We start from the raw sequence: 12302 nt of genomic DNA on the forward strand, positions 1-12302 counted from the left end.
CATGAGCTAAATTGCAACTGTCCAAGATAAGGGTATGAATACTTATGCAATGGAATCATTCAAGTTTTAAATTTTTAATAAATTTGCAAAGATGTTAAAAAACAAATTGTTTTTTTTTTGCTTTGCCATTATGGTGTCTGGAGTGTAGATTGATGTGGAAAAAAAAAAGTAATTTAAAGCAGTTTAACATAAGGCAGAAACAAAAAAAATAAAGGGGTATATATGTGTGTGTGTGTATATATATATATATATATATATGTGTGTGTTTGTATATAATAATTAATAATTAAATATTAATGCTAATATTTAATTTTCAAAAGACAGCAAGATCCTAACAGGAGTACAAATTCCTTTTATGATGGATATCTGTTCAGTTTCAAGTGTGTAATTTTCCCCCTTGTTTTGTGTGTTGAAAGAATCAGCATTTTTTGAAAAATGTGATATGCCAATTTTGATGCTTATAGGTCTAGCTGGCAATAATTAACTGTATCATATTAATGATTAGATACTGTACCGTTCAACTATATGAGCCTATCAAGAATTTACAAATATGGAGTGACAGTAGATTTTACCTCCTGATGTCAGCTGTTCCGTTTACTCTGCATTCCAAGTCTGGAAATGTGAAAAATATCCATAGGATAGCAGTGGAGAACATAAAAAATTAAAATTCTGTCATTAAATTACTCACCCTCATGGGACACAGATTAAGATATTTTTGATGAAATCCATGAGCTTTCTGACCCTGCATACCCTGACCCTGAGCTAACACGCTCAGAAAAAAGGTAGTAAGGACATTAAAGGACATTAAAATAGTTTTGTGACATCAGTGGTTCAACTGTAATTTTATGAAGCTACGAGAATACTTTTTATGCGCAAAGAAAAAAAAAATAACGACTTAATTTCTTCCCTTTTGTGTCAGAACATTTAGGATTTAAGAAAACATTTAGGACATGTTGGAATGACATGAGGGCTAGTAATTAATGACAGAAATTTCATTTTTGGGTGAACTATCCCTTAACCACTTTATAATCATTTGTATATACTACTAGCTATGACTTTTACATAATGTATTTTTTGCTTTTCCATATTGCAAAACTAAAACACGCAATCTAGACTAAAGGACAGCATTATAATTTCAGCATAAAGAAAGAGGCAATGAAGAAAAAAGAAGACTGAAATATTTTATTTAATCACAGAGTCTTCTGTTTATAGACTCCACATTCAGTCATATGATTGCGCTTTTACTGTAGAACTAAATTGTTAATGCAGCTTAATGATTTTTGATCTCTAAATACTTCAGATTATATGGAAACTGGATTGTGTAAAGCAATCTTTGCATATTCAAGCACTGTTAAAAAAAACATTTTTATATATAATAAATGTACAGAATGGCATTACTTGTACACATGTATTATTTTGCACAAGACTCTGATTATTACAGATATGATAAAGGCCTGACTTTCTTGGGCTTTGGCGTTACTTTTCTGTTAATGCTTAGAAACACATGCGCAAATGTGCAAAATATTCAAGTATTATTTAAGCCAGCGTCCCTTTTCACTTCACAAAGACCAGCACAGACTCAACCCAAACATCATCTTTAGCCCTGACCAATCAGACACCACTTATGAGCTCCCTGCTCCACTACAACCCAGTCAACAGAATCAGAAACACAAAAAGCGTTTGCACGGTAAACATTTGAAAAAAAAACACACAAAATCAACAGAATGTAAAAAACAGGTAATGCAAATGGTCAGGGGAATTTCTTGAGGCACAAAATATGTAATCCAGACTTAATAATGAAAACAGGTGCACAAGAAGTACTTACACAGCCACACATACACAAATGTTATATTAATAACAATAAATAACATGTCTATATAACTGGCAGTAAATACGCAATCAATGCACAAATCCAACGCAAGTGCTCTAAACGCAAAGCTGAGAGCAGCAGTTCTGCCATGACACCAACAATGACCCAAACCCACGGGGGCTCCTCAGTGGCTCACAAGCTCTAACTGGGTCACCAGCGGGGTCAAAGGGCCTGTTTATATCAGAAATGATTAACAAAATTCCCCGACAGTGCATTTCAATAACAAGCAAACAAAAAGTGAGTAAAACAGACTCACTTTGCCATATTACTGTGCCAAATGTAACCACATCTCATTCAAGACAAACTCTTTCCATCCTAATTAGCCAACATTATTTTTCCATATAGTGTCTTGCATGAACAAATAAACATGAATCACAGGATATACAAGTTCTCCCTTTCCACCAACACTAAACTTAATGGGAACAAACAAACAGAGGCGCACGGAGAACACAAAAATAACGGTGCACTATATCATGATACGGCAGTATTTACCCATAAAGCCAAAACACCTGTCTTCACCAATAACACAAATTCCAACCTTCTGTTTTTAAATAAGATTTTTACCAAGTGCACATATTTTACCAGTTTACGATGTTTGGTCCTCAAAATCACCCACCATTAGAGAATATTGGGAATCAAATACACTTGTATTCCACTCACTAACATTCCAGATGTTCCTCTCTATCTCCATCACACGAATACGTTTTGGTTATTGTTTCTCAGAGTTCAGTGCATGTTACCGGTGTGACCCCGTGAATCAAGAGAGTTGGGCCCAGGTCGCGCGTCAGCGTGTCCAGCTGTGTGAGGTACTGCTGTGACAGCTGGGAACTGGAGGGAGGGTGAGGCAAATACAGGAAGCGGACTGCTGCCGTAGAGCTGTGTTCCCTCAGCAGGGCATTCACGGCACACAGGAAGTCCTCTGTTAATTTTTGACTCTCAGAGTTTGGCCCTCTACACATGCGTGCTACGTTATCCCATGCCACAATCTTAATAGCGGCACGAATCCTCAGCTTTCCCAGCAACTCTCTAAATTGCTCCTCTTTGGCCAGCCAGCCCTGGTCTCCCAATTCTGACTCCACACAGACAAATATACGTAACCTTGCTCGGCGCCACCTGTTGGCCATGTTTAAGACGCACGCCATCTGAAGCAAGAAAAGACTGGACACGTCTGCATAACTGGCGCTGCCTGGGGACAGTAGGTTTGTCGGCCACACGTCAATGGTGTCCACGTTGTCATTTCCCTTTATGCCTTTGGTCTCAGGTGGTAGCTGGAAAAAGTAGCGACCTAAACAAACGTTCTTGCCCATTTTTATAGCATCTTGGATGATGCTCACATACTCCTCAGGATGCAGAGCACGAGGGCTCTCAGCATGGCGCACCGGTGGAAAATTAGCCTGTAAGGATGGGAGGTCCACTCCGAAATGATCCCCCTCACCCCTATCACCCTCACAAAAGACTGGGTCCTGCAGGAAGTAGTCCTCTGGATAGCAGTTGTCATAGAAGCCCAAGACCAGAGTATTTGGCTTCATGCCTCCTGGAAAAGAAAAGAAGAGGAATTGCTCATAAGAGTCAAGCAACACTAGTTTTTGATTCACTAAAAAGAACCACACACGAGAGTCATTTATTTGTGAAATGGGCTGCACTATTTGTGTTCCTGAATCATTAAAAAAAGAATTACCTCATAAGAGTAATTTGCTCATGTATTATGCTATAGTTGTTTTGTACATTTTTGATTAGCTAAACAATAGCTTATAAGAGTCATTTATTTGTGAATCTGGCTGCTCCTGTCGTGCCATATGTTTGTTCGCTTTCGATACTACACTCGTACTGCGTCGTATGTCGTTAGGCTAGACGCTTCGGGGGAAAAGTCCTTTTTCACCGATTTCTGAAGCCTTTTTCAATCACGCAGTGAAACTACATGGCCATTGGTTTGTGGGGTTTAATAAAAAGGGAGCTCACATGGTCCTCCTGGTAGCCCTTCTGTGGAGGAGCCAACCATGGTTCTCGGACCCGTCTCAGCTGTCGTCAGTGGAGCCATGGCTGATTCCATTGAAGTGGGATCTCCTCTCTGAAGCGAACAGAATGATATGGCATCCCAGACCCGAGCTATGGGCTCTACATGTATGGCCTCTCAATGGGAGCCCGCAGGCCTCCCAGAGAGCATCCTAAATACCATTTCACAGGCTAGAGCTCCGTCCACAAGAAGTCTCTACAACCTTGAATGGTTGGTTGGTTAATTTATCAGGTTCTATAACCTGGATGTCCCTGAGTTACAGACGCAGGTCCATTCAGCATAAGCCCTAATGTCATGGTCAGGCTTCGCATTGTCTCCAGCTAAGACCAGCCTTCCTTCCTCTACGGGCTCATGACCCCCCCTTGGACAGTGAGAAGACTGTTGTGACACTGTCCCCGACTCAGTTCGGGACGTCCTTCATATGTTTTCGTTACAAGCCCTTTGTTAGTGCTCTGGACGAATGCTCTGTCATCCTTACGGCATAGCACGGCGTGCTTGTACTGTCCCCTGAAGCATCTAGCCTAACGGCATACGACGCAGTACAAGTGTAGTATCGAAATGGAATGTTACTAATGGTTACTAATGTAACCTCGGTTCCCTTAGATCTTAGATACGGAACGAGTACTGCGTATTTAGCCGCGCTATGTCACAGGACACCTCACGTTGTCGCTTCAGTCGAATTAAATCAGTTTGCCTGGGTGAAATTATATAGCCCATTTCCCCGCCCCTTTTGGGGGGCTTGGGCGGGCACACTCACCATAGGCTCTTTCGTTTTATTAAACTCCACGAACCAATGGCTGTGCAGTTTCACTGCGTGATTAAAAAAGCCTTCAGAAATCGGCGAAAAAGGACTTTTCCCACGAAGTGTCTAGCCTAATGGCATACGACGCAGTACTCGTTCTGTATCTATGGGAACCGACCTTAGTACCTCAGTAATCGAGTACGGTTTAAGGTTTTTTTTTTTTTTTTAAGTGAAAATATCTGTGCTGCCTCTTGACTAAGACTGGAAGAAGAGATCGTTTATCTCAGTCGTAATTTACTGGTTAAAGTATAAATAAAAAAGTTACTAAAACTTATTAAGTACATACACTACTGTAAATGAGAAGAATGAGTCAATCCTACAAGATATGAATGACTTTTAACATTGTGGAGGAGATGCCATCTTTGAACTAGATGAGTTCTTACACAAACAGTGTTGAAAAAAAAAATACAATAATGTATTCACTGTATTATTTCACTAGATATGTACTTATATTATTGCACAATAACAGTAAAGATCAATGTAATCTAATTGATGCTTCCTGACTCTGTGCTGTAAAGATAATGTGATGAGGAAATGTCTCACCTAGTCCAGTAATGCGGAGCAGATGTTGAGTGCCCTGCCTGACAGACGGAGAGAGAGTGAGATCTACAAATGCCTTCACACCCAACTTATCCACTAGACTCAACCAGAAATTATACTGTGACTGCACCGGGTCTGCTGGCAACAAATCTGTAAGACAGAGTTCAGAGAGATTATGTTTGGTTATTTGTCCCTTTCTTCTCTGAAAGCCAGTGTGCATAAACATGATAAAGTAACATGGATTCACATCAGGAAGACTGTTTAGTAATCTAAAAGGTACAGTTCAATCAAAAATGACAATCCTGTCATCACACAGATATTTATAATTAAAAAGATATTCTGGGATATTTCTGAGTGTTTTTTTTGTTCCATACAATGAAAGCCAATGCTCACTAAAATTGTTTGGTTGTGAACACTCATTTTTTTTATCTTAAATTAGATTTCTATAGACAGCTATTCATTGTCATTGGCGGTTTGATTTCCATACAAAGAGTAAAAACACTTTTTCAGATTCTGTGATATTATCAAAACACGGCTTTAAGCATCCTGACCAGCCTTACATAGCAACAATGCTATACATGCTAACATGCACTTAGGAAATGCTTTAGCATTCTGGAACATCATGTTAACATGAACACAGCTTTTCTGTACAATTTAAGAGATTAAGAAGCCAGAGAACACACCTTATGGTGGTCATAAAATGCATATGCGGTAACAGAAAATCTTTATTCAATATGTCTTGTGAAACTTGGGTTCCATCATACAATTGCTCCCTATTGCATCCTACCCAGATCTCCAATCTGCACATGCCCAAGAACAAACAGCCCTCCTTTCTTCAGCTGGTTGACAAAGCAGATGAGCTGACAGGAGGAGCGTGGGTTCGCCACCATCAGCAAGACCTGAGGCCGCCAGAACTTTACATGATCCTTGCGGGAGTCTAACATCAGAAGGTACTTCCTCACCTGAAAGAAGCACAGAAAGACCACCTCATGGATTTAAAGTTCAGTGTATTCACATGTGTTTTGTGTGTGTGAAGGTACCTGATGGAAGATAAGCGCTTGGCTGATGTAGCCCCAGCTGCTGGTGGGAGAGCGGTAGTGCAGGAACAGGAGGAGCAGCAGCAGCAGTACAATACTGGCCGAGGAATACACTGGGTTTATAACGAACATCATTACCACACAGCTTATAATACCCAACAAACATGTGTGCCAAGAGAAAAACTGAAACGTTGGCCTGGAAAGAGAGAAGAAAAAAGATACAGAGATAAATACTTATACTACTGATAAAAAGTTTCAAGTAACTAAGAAATATACATTTTTGATTTTAGCAAGGATGCATTAAATTAAAAATAAAAAAAATAAATAAAAAAAAGCAGTACCTGAAGTTTGGAGCAGAGGCCCATTCCAGAGCCAGACAGGCCAAATCAACCGCCGCATATGCTAACAGGTAAAACACTGTCACAATACCAGCAATCACATTCAGCTGTCCTGCAAACAGTGTACACTACAACACACACACAATCATGTTATATCATGTGTGACAGAAATAACATCGATAGACATAAGCACAGAGCTCCCTATACCTGCACCAGACCCCAGGTGTAGAGCACAGACACCCATGGGTTCCCAGAGCTGGAAGTGACTGCAGCCGGAGCCAGAGGCAGCCCTGAAACCAGATCAACAAAACACTGACACAGTACATCATTACATCACTCCAGCATAATATTACACCATATCATCATAAGCCATGTCAAAACTAACAATGTAACCTAGTTACTGGGTTAGTGCAGGAGGTGGACATAGTTTTCTTTAATATATCCAGGGTGTCATGTATGTTTCACCATTTATCTGTTTATATTCATAATCAAAAAGTGCCTTTGTAATGTTTCCTGGAATTTCAGCAAGTGACGCAAAACATTTCTACTAAAAATTGCTGTAAACATTTCAATCATACAAGTGGTGTTTTCCCTCTTCTAATCAAGAGTAAAATCAAGAAAATAAACCCTGCACATAGATGTAAGCTGTGGTTAAAATGCCACATGCTGTGAATTAATCAAAAAATCAGTATATATTAAATTCATTAATTTACAATTGTCATGTTTGTGATTTTTATTCATGTAAGCTATTGCTTCTGACCTTTAAATCAAAACAGATTTGTGATTTTATGACATAAATTACTGCTTTATGTATTCAGAAACACACATCCTAATGTTATTTGTGTATTTTACTTTTCACTTGATTGACTTCACTACAGCGCCTTCTAAATACTTAAAAAAGGCCTTATTTTCAAATCATTCGAAGCCTTTATCAGCCGATTCCAATAATGTTCCTATCTTATCATGTATCCCTACTGGATTTTCAAAAAGATGTTCTACGTAACATTTTTACAATCAATTGTGCAATCCATCAATCATTTTCTGTGATTCCTGTGAATGATTTGTTTAAAAAGAAGAAAAAATTACATTTTCAATCAATTCAATAAAATCAGTTTCTCAAAAAGAATAGCTTGTTCATTTTGATTATGCCTAATCAGTTAACTGATTTAAGTAGAAAATGGTCAGAGGAAATATGATTCTTTTTGTTAAATGTCAATTTTTACCTTTTCACACTGATATATGACCTCTCTCACACCATATAACAGCCTATACAATGTGACAAAAAAGTTACACTGAAAAAACATTCACTAAGCATATTTTCCTTAGAAACCATAAATACTGCTTTCCAAGTACTGCTCACTAATGTTTTCCCATAACAGTTCTTGTGGAGACATCAACACCCCTAACACAAACATCTCAGTATCAGTTTCCAACCTGAAATATGTCTCTTAAATAGACCAAACCTACAAATGCACAAAAACACAAACTAACCAAAAAGCTGGTCCAGAGCAAGCGCGTGGAGGATTCGAGAAGCTCCTATCATGGAGCACATAGCAGCTGAGAGAGACGCACAGTACACCCCAATCGTCACGAATGGAGGCCACACATTCACTCGCTGAAACACTGCGTAATCATTGATTAACAACAACCTGAGAGAGAGACCAAGAAATGACAGAACGAAAAAGTAGAGATAAACGAGAGGAAGAACAATTATGTAAATTTCCATGTGGCTTGAGTGTCGTAAATGGCACCTGTCGCAGGTGGAACCCAGGAGCAGGAAGAGAAGCACATAGACAGTGAAGGTGTATGACACTGCCATGATGGTCCCTTTAGGTATCGACTCACTGGGGTTCTTCAGCTCACCTGAGAAAGTGAAACAAATCAAATGACATGTTCATGACACCCATCCATTGGCCAAGTGTTATCAATATTGTAGAAATCAACAGAATTAGATTAGAAACCAAAAAGAGGATGCAAATAAATAAAGGTGTCTGCGGTTGTCTGGTTTTTGTACCCGACATGTTGGCTCCTGCCATGATGCCTGTGCAGCTGGTGAACATCACAGCAAATACAGTGGCGAAAGACATCATTGTGTTGGTACTGTAGTCCAGAGAGTATTGTGCTACAGGACGAGACATTTGGACAAAATTCATGGCAGTGAAGCAATTATATAAATTAAAGGAAAAATTTTAATTAGAAGAGACATTTTTAATCCTAAACATTTATCATCTATCCAATTTAAATTGCTCTAATAATTTGAATTGTGTTAACCAGAAATTAGGACTAAATTGTACAAGTTGATGGCAAATGTCTGTATTTGAAGAAAGAATTTTATATTTTAATAAATCAAACTCTTCACAGATTGATATATCAACCAGACTGATAACCAACAAACACAAGTAATCAGCTCTTCATTTTGTTAGAGCTAAAATCAGCTTTTGTCTGTGTAAAATGTTGATTTGAGAAATTTTTATGTCTCATTAATTGCCATTAAAATATATCATACATACACACTGTTCTAATATGTGGGGTCAGAGAATCTGATAATACATTTCAGAAAATACAGTAAAACAGTAGTATTGTTAAATATTATTACAGTAAATATACAGTTAACTGTTTTGACAAAGCCACATTTTCAGCAGCATTACTTCAGTCTTATTACTCATGTTTATTGTCATTACTGCCCAATACACCTTTTTGTTTCATCTAACACACAACACAATCATGATCAGTTTCATTTCCCTTTTTTGTCTTTTGAAATATATCTGCTAAATAGTCTCAATGATCATCATCATCACAACCATCACTATCACTATCGCATTAATGATCATCTTACTCACGTCCGAGGTTGTTTTTTAATGTAGTGCTGTTGAAGCCTGTGTAGCTGGGGTTGACAGTGACGGTGTGGTTGTTGCCGTATGTGTGTGTGATGTTGAAGTGCTGTGGACTGAGTATCAGGGGGCTGATGATGATAGAGATCAGTGACACCGTCACCACCAGCAGAATGATAAAAGAGGCTTTGGCGTAGATATGAGCACCAACCAGACACACCACCATACATAGCAACAGCACTAGAGAGGAATACAACACAGTGTACCAGTAACCCTGCGGCAACACACGCACCCCATGTGACACAGCAGAGCCTGGAGAGAGAAGAAAAGAGACGCTTCAGTGTAAAAACACAAGCCGTATGCATGCAATTGCTTCAAAGACAGTTTAGTACGGTGTGATTCAATGCACCACTCACCCGGATCCTTCCCAAAGATGTCCAGTATGGCCTCCACCAGGCCGAGTACATAAACACCACATGCACATACCTTCGCCAAGTAAAACATCAGGCCGATACTGCCTCCAAACTCTGGTCCCAGAGAACGACTGATCATAACTAAGAGCTAAAGAGTTAAAGGTCAACAACATTATTCAAACCCTCATGAACACCAGATGTCAACACATATGATTGAGTCTGCAATTCTAGAACTCTATATGACACAGGGATTGGTTAAGGATACAGTAGGCCCCGCCCCCTTCCACTGCACCATTAGTTGAAATAGCACATATAGACAGGATTGTCAAGGAGATGATGAAGTAGGCCACAAACAGCATTAGGAAACCATGGAGAAGACCAGCATGACCCACAACAAAACCTGCAAAATCGATATACGCTGTATCAGAATGAATAATGTACAAAAACACACCTAGAGCCACACAGAGGGAGGATACTTTATCAAGTCTCTGATCATCAACTTCTGTCTTTTCCCATCATTTTTACTCACCTGTGCGAAGAAAGAGCACAATACTGAACATGGAGAGGATGGTGGGCACCATGACCCCAAAGAAGGTGTTGAGTTTGCGGGGGTTTGATTTGGGGGATCCCTCTCCTGTAACTCCTGCTGATCCACCCGTGGAATCTTTAGTATCACCCATCATGCTGTACACCCCGTGAACAAGAAGAGGAGAGTGCTCGTTTGCCATGGTCTGAAAAAAAAAAAAAAAAAAAACAGGAACCTGCGATAAGAAACCATTTGACTGTTTCCTGGTTAGCACATACAAACCAAAATAAGACAATACACTTGTCATGGATTTGAGCTATTGAACAAGCTATTATTATTACTACACAAACATTCATAACATATACACTACAGAACATTTAGGGTCAGGAAAGTTTTTCTTTTTAATACTTTCATTCCTGGTGACAGTAAAAACTTTTACATTGTTACAAAATATTTCTATTTCAAATAAATGCTGTTCTTTATGCATCAAAGTAAAAAAAAAAAAAAAACTAAAACAACTGTTAATTATTAGAATTTTAATTATGAGAAATATTTCTTGAGCAGCAAATCAGCATATTAGAATGATTTCTGAAGGATAATGTGACACGGAAGACTGGACCGATGGTTGCTGAAAATTCAGCTTAGCCATCACAGAAATAAATTACATCTTGAAATACATTTTAAAATAGAAAACCGTTCTTTTAAATTGTAATAACATTCCTGTTTTACTGTATGTTTGATCAAATAAATGCAGGCTTGTGAGCAAGAGACTTTTTTCAAAAACAAGTTGTGTATTTTTGTTGTTGTCATATAATAACTTTTTTTTTTTAAATCAGCAAAATTAAAATGATAAAAAACAGTTAATCCTGCAATGTCATTTATTTATTTTTATATAACGTTAGTATTTTTTTTTTTTTTGGTGCTTTCATAAATATATAGCCGATGGATTTAGAGCTGTAGTCACCATAAATGTCAATGACTTCGTATTTTTTTCATATACACGAATTTTATTTTTTTCAGGCCTGAAAATTCTCTATTTAATCGACTTTTCCATGACAATGGAAACCTTGAGACTGCAAGACCTTGAACCGCGTTTTTAAAACAAACGTTACATCTTTCTAGTAGCGGAAGTACATGATCATGTAAACAATCCGAAGTACGCGGCTGAAAAGCGATTGTATTACGGTCCTATACAAGTAAAGATAATAATGTGACTAAAAAAAATACCACGGTGCTTCTAAACAAACATCTGAGTAGTTGTCTGAGTAACTAGCAGACATTAATCCCAGAAAAGGCAGCTGGGATTTCTAGATGAGACCGCCACCTCCCTAAGCACTCAAAGATGCCTGTGCGTTTAAGGTTAAAATGACACATATAACAGTGAAGTACAGCAAAGAGATGAAGAAACAGACATGACCTACCTGTCCTTTTGAACAACAGCGGCGACGCCAATCTAGAAGCGGTATGTTACTTCCGCTTTTAGGAAGAAACTACACAAACCGCAAGGAAACCAAACTACTCGTTTTGAAAATGTGGATGCAGGATGTCCTGAAACCGGTATATTTCATCAGAGCATCATGTCGAGCTGGTTTCGTTTCTTTAAAGAATCGCAGGTGGAAAGTTTTCGTCTGCAGCCTCAGATCTCGTGATCATCAAACCCCCGGGACATGACAGATGAGGAGCGCGCGGCCGTGTCCCCCGTGGACCTGACTATAACAACAGACAGCAAGACCTAATGAAAACATAAATCTATTATGTTACGTTCCATTAAGAGGTAATGATCATCACGTACTCTCACACTGCAGCACGGCTGGACTGTCCCGCCTGCCTGCCCCTCAGTTTATTAAAAAAAAAAAAAAAAAAAACAAGTCACGGGACAGAGGAGGCGCCCATGTGACTTCACAGATAGGAGTGCTGAAATATCACAAGTG

General features: G+C 38.8%; 1 protein-coding gene across 2 annotated transcripts; it reads right to left on the reverse strand.

Annotated features, from left to right (window-relative positions):
- Positions 1–1167: 1167 nt before the first annotated feature.
- slc12a9 (solute carrier family 12 member 9) lies at positions 1168–12283 on the reverse strand. Of its 2 annotated transcripts, XM_042724399.1 has the most exons (15): positions 12164–12283; positions 11793–12081; positions 10375–10576; positions 10111–10245; positions 9849–9986; positions 9442–9744; positions 8616–8723; positions 8353–8464; positions 8093–8250; positions 6809–6891; positions 6605–6729; positions 6267–6459; positions 6014–6188; positions 5230–5376; positions 1168–3404 (listed from the first exon to the last, which is right to left on the reverse strand). In XM_042724399.1, the coding sequence occupies exons 3-15, from the start codon at positions 10571–10573 to the stop codon at positions 2590–2592; spliced, it is 2691 nt and encodes an 896-aa protein (XP_042580333.1). In that variant the 5' UTR covers positions 10574–10576; positions 11793–12081; positions 12164–12283; the 3' UTR covers positions 1168–2589. The 2 variants fall into 2 exon arrangements, with proteins under 2 accessions (XP_042580333.1, XP_042580334.1); XM_042724400.1 differs by lacking the exon at positions 12164–12283 and having other exon boundaries at positions 11793–12154.
- Between the last annotated feature and the right edge of the window lie 19 nt (positions 12284–12302).

Source organism: Cyprinus carpio, chromosome B5, assembly GCF_018340385.1.
Source record: "Cyprinus carpio isolate SPL01 chromosome B5, ASM1834038v1, whole genome shotgun sequence".
NCBI lineage: Eukaryota > Metazoa > Chordata > Actinopteri > Cypriniformes > Cyprinidae > Cyprinus > Cyprinus carpio.

Excerpts from the sequence above, each read along its gene's own strand:
- slc12a9 (XM_042724399.1), bottom strand. The coding sequence starts at position 10,573 with ATGGCAAACGAGCACTCTCCTCTTCTTGTTCACGGGGTGTACAGCATG. Across the intron at positions 8,724-9,441 it reads ATTAAAAAACAACCTCGGAC|CACAATACTCTCTGGACTAC; the intron begins GTGAGTAAGATG and ends CTCGTCCTGTAG. Across the intron at positions 6,730-6,808 it reads ACACCTGGGGTCTGGTGCAG|TGTACACTGTTTGCAGGACA; the intron begins GTATAGGGAGCT and ends TGTGTGTTGTAG.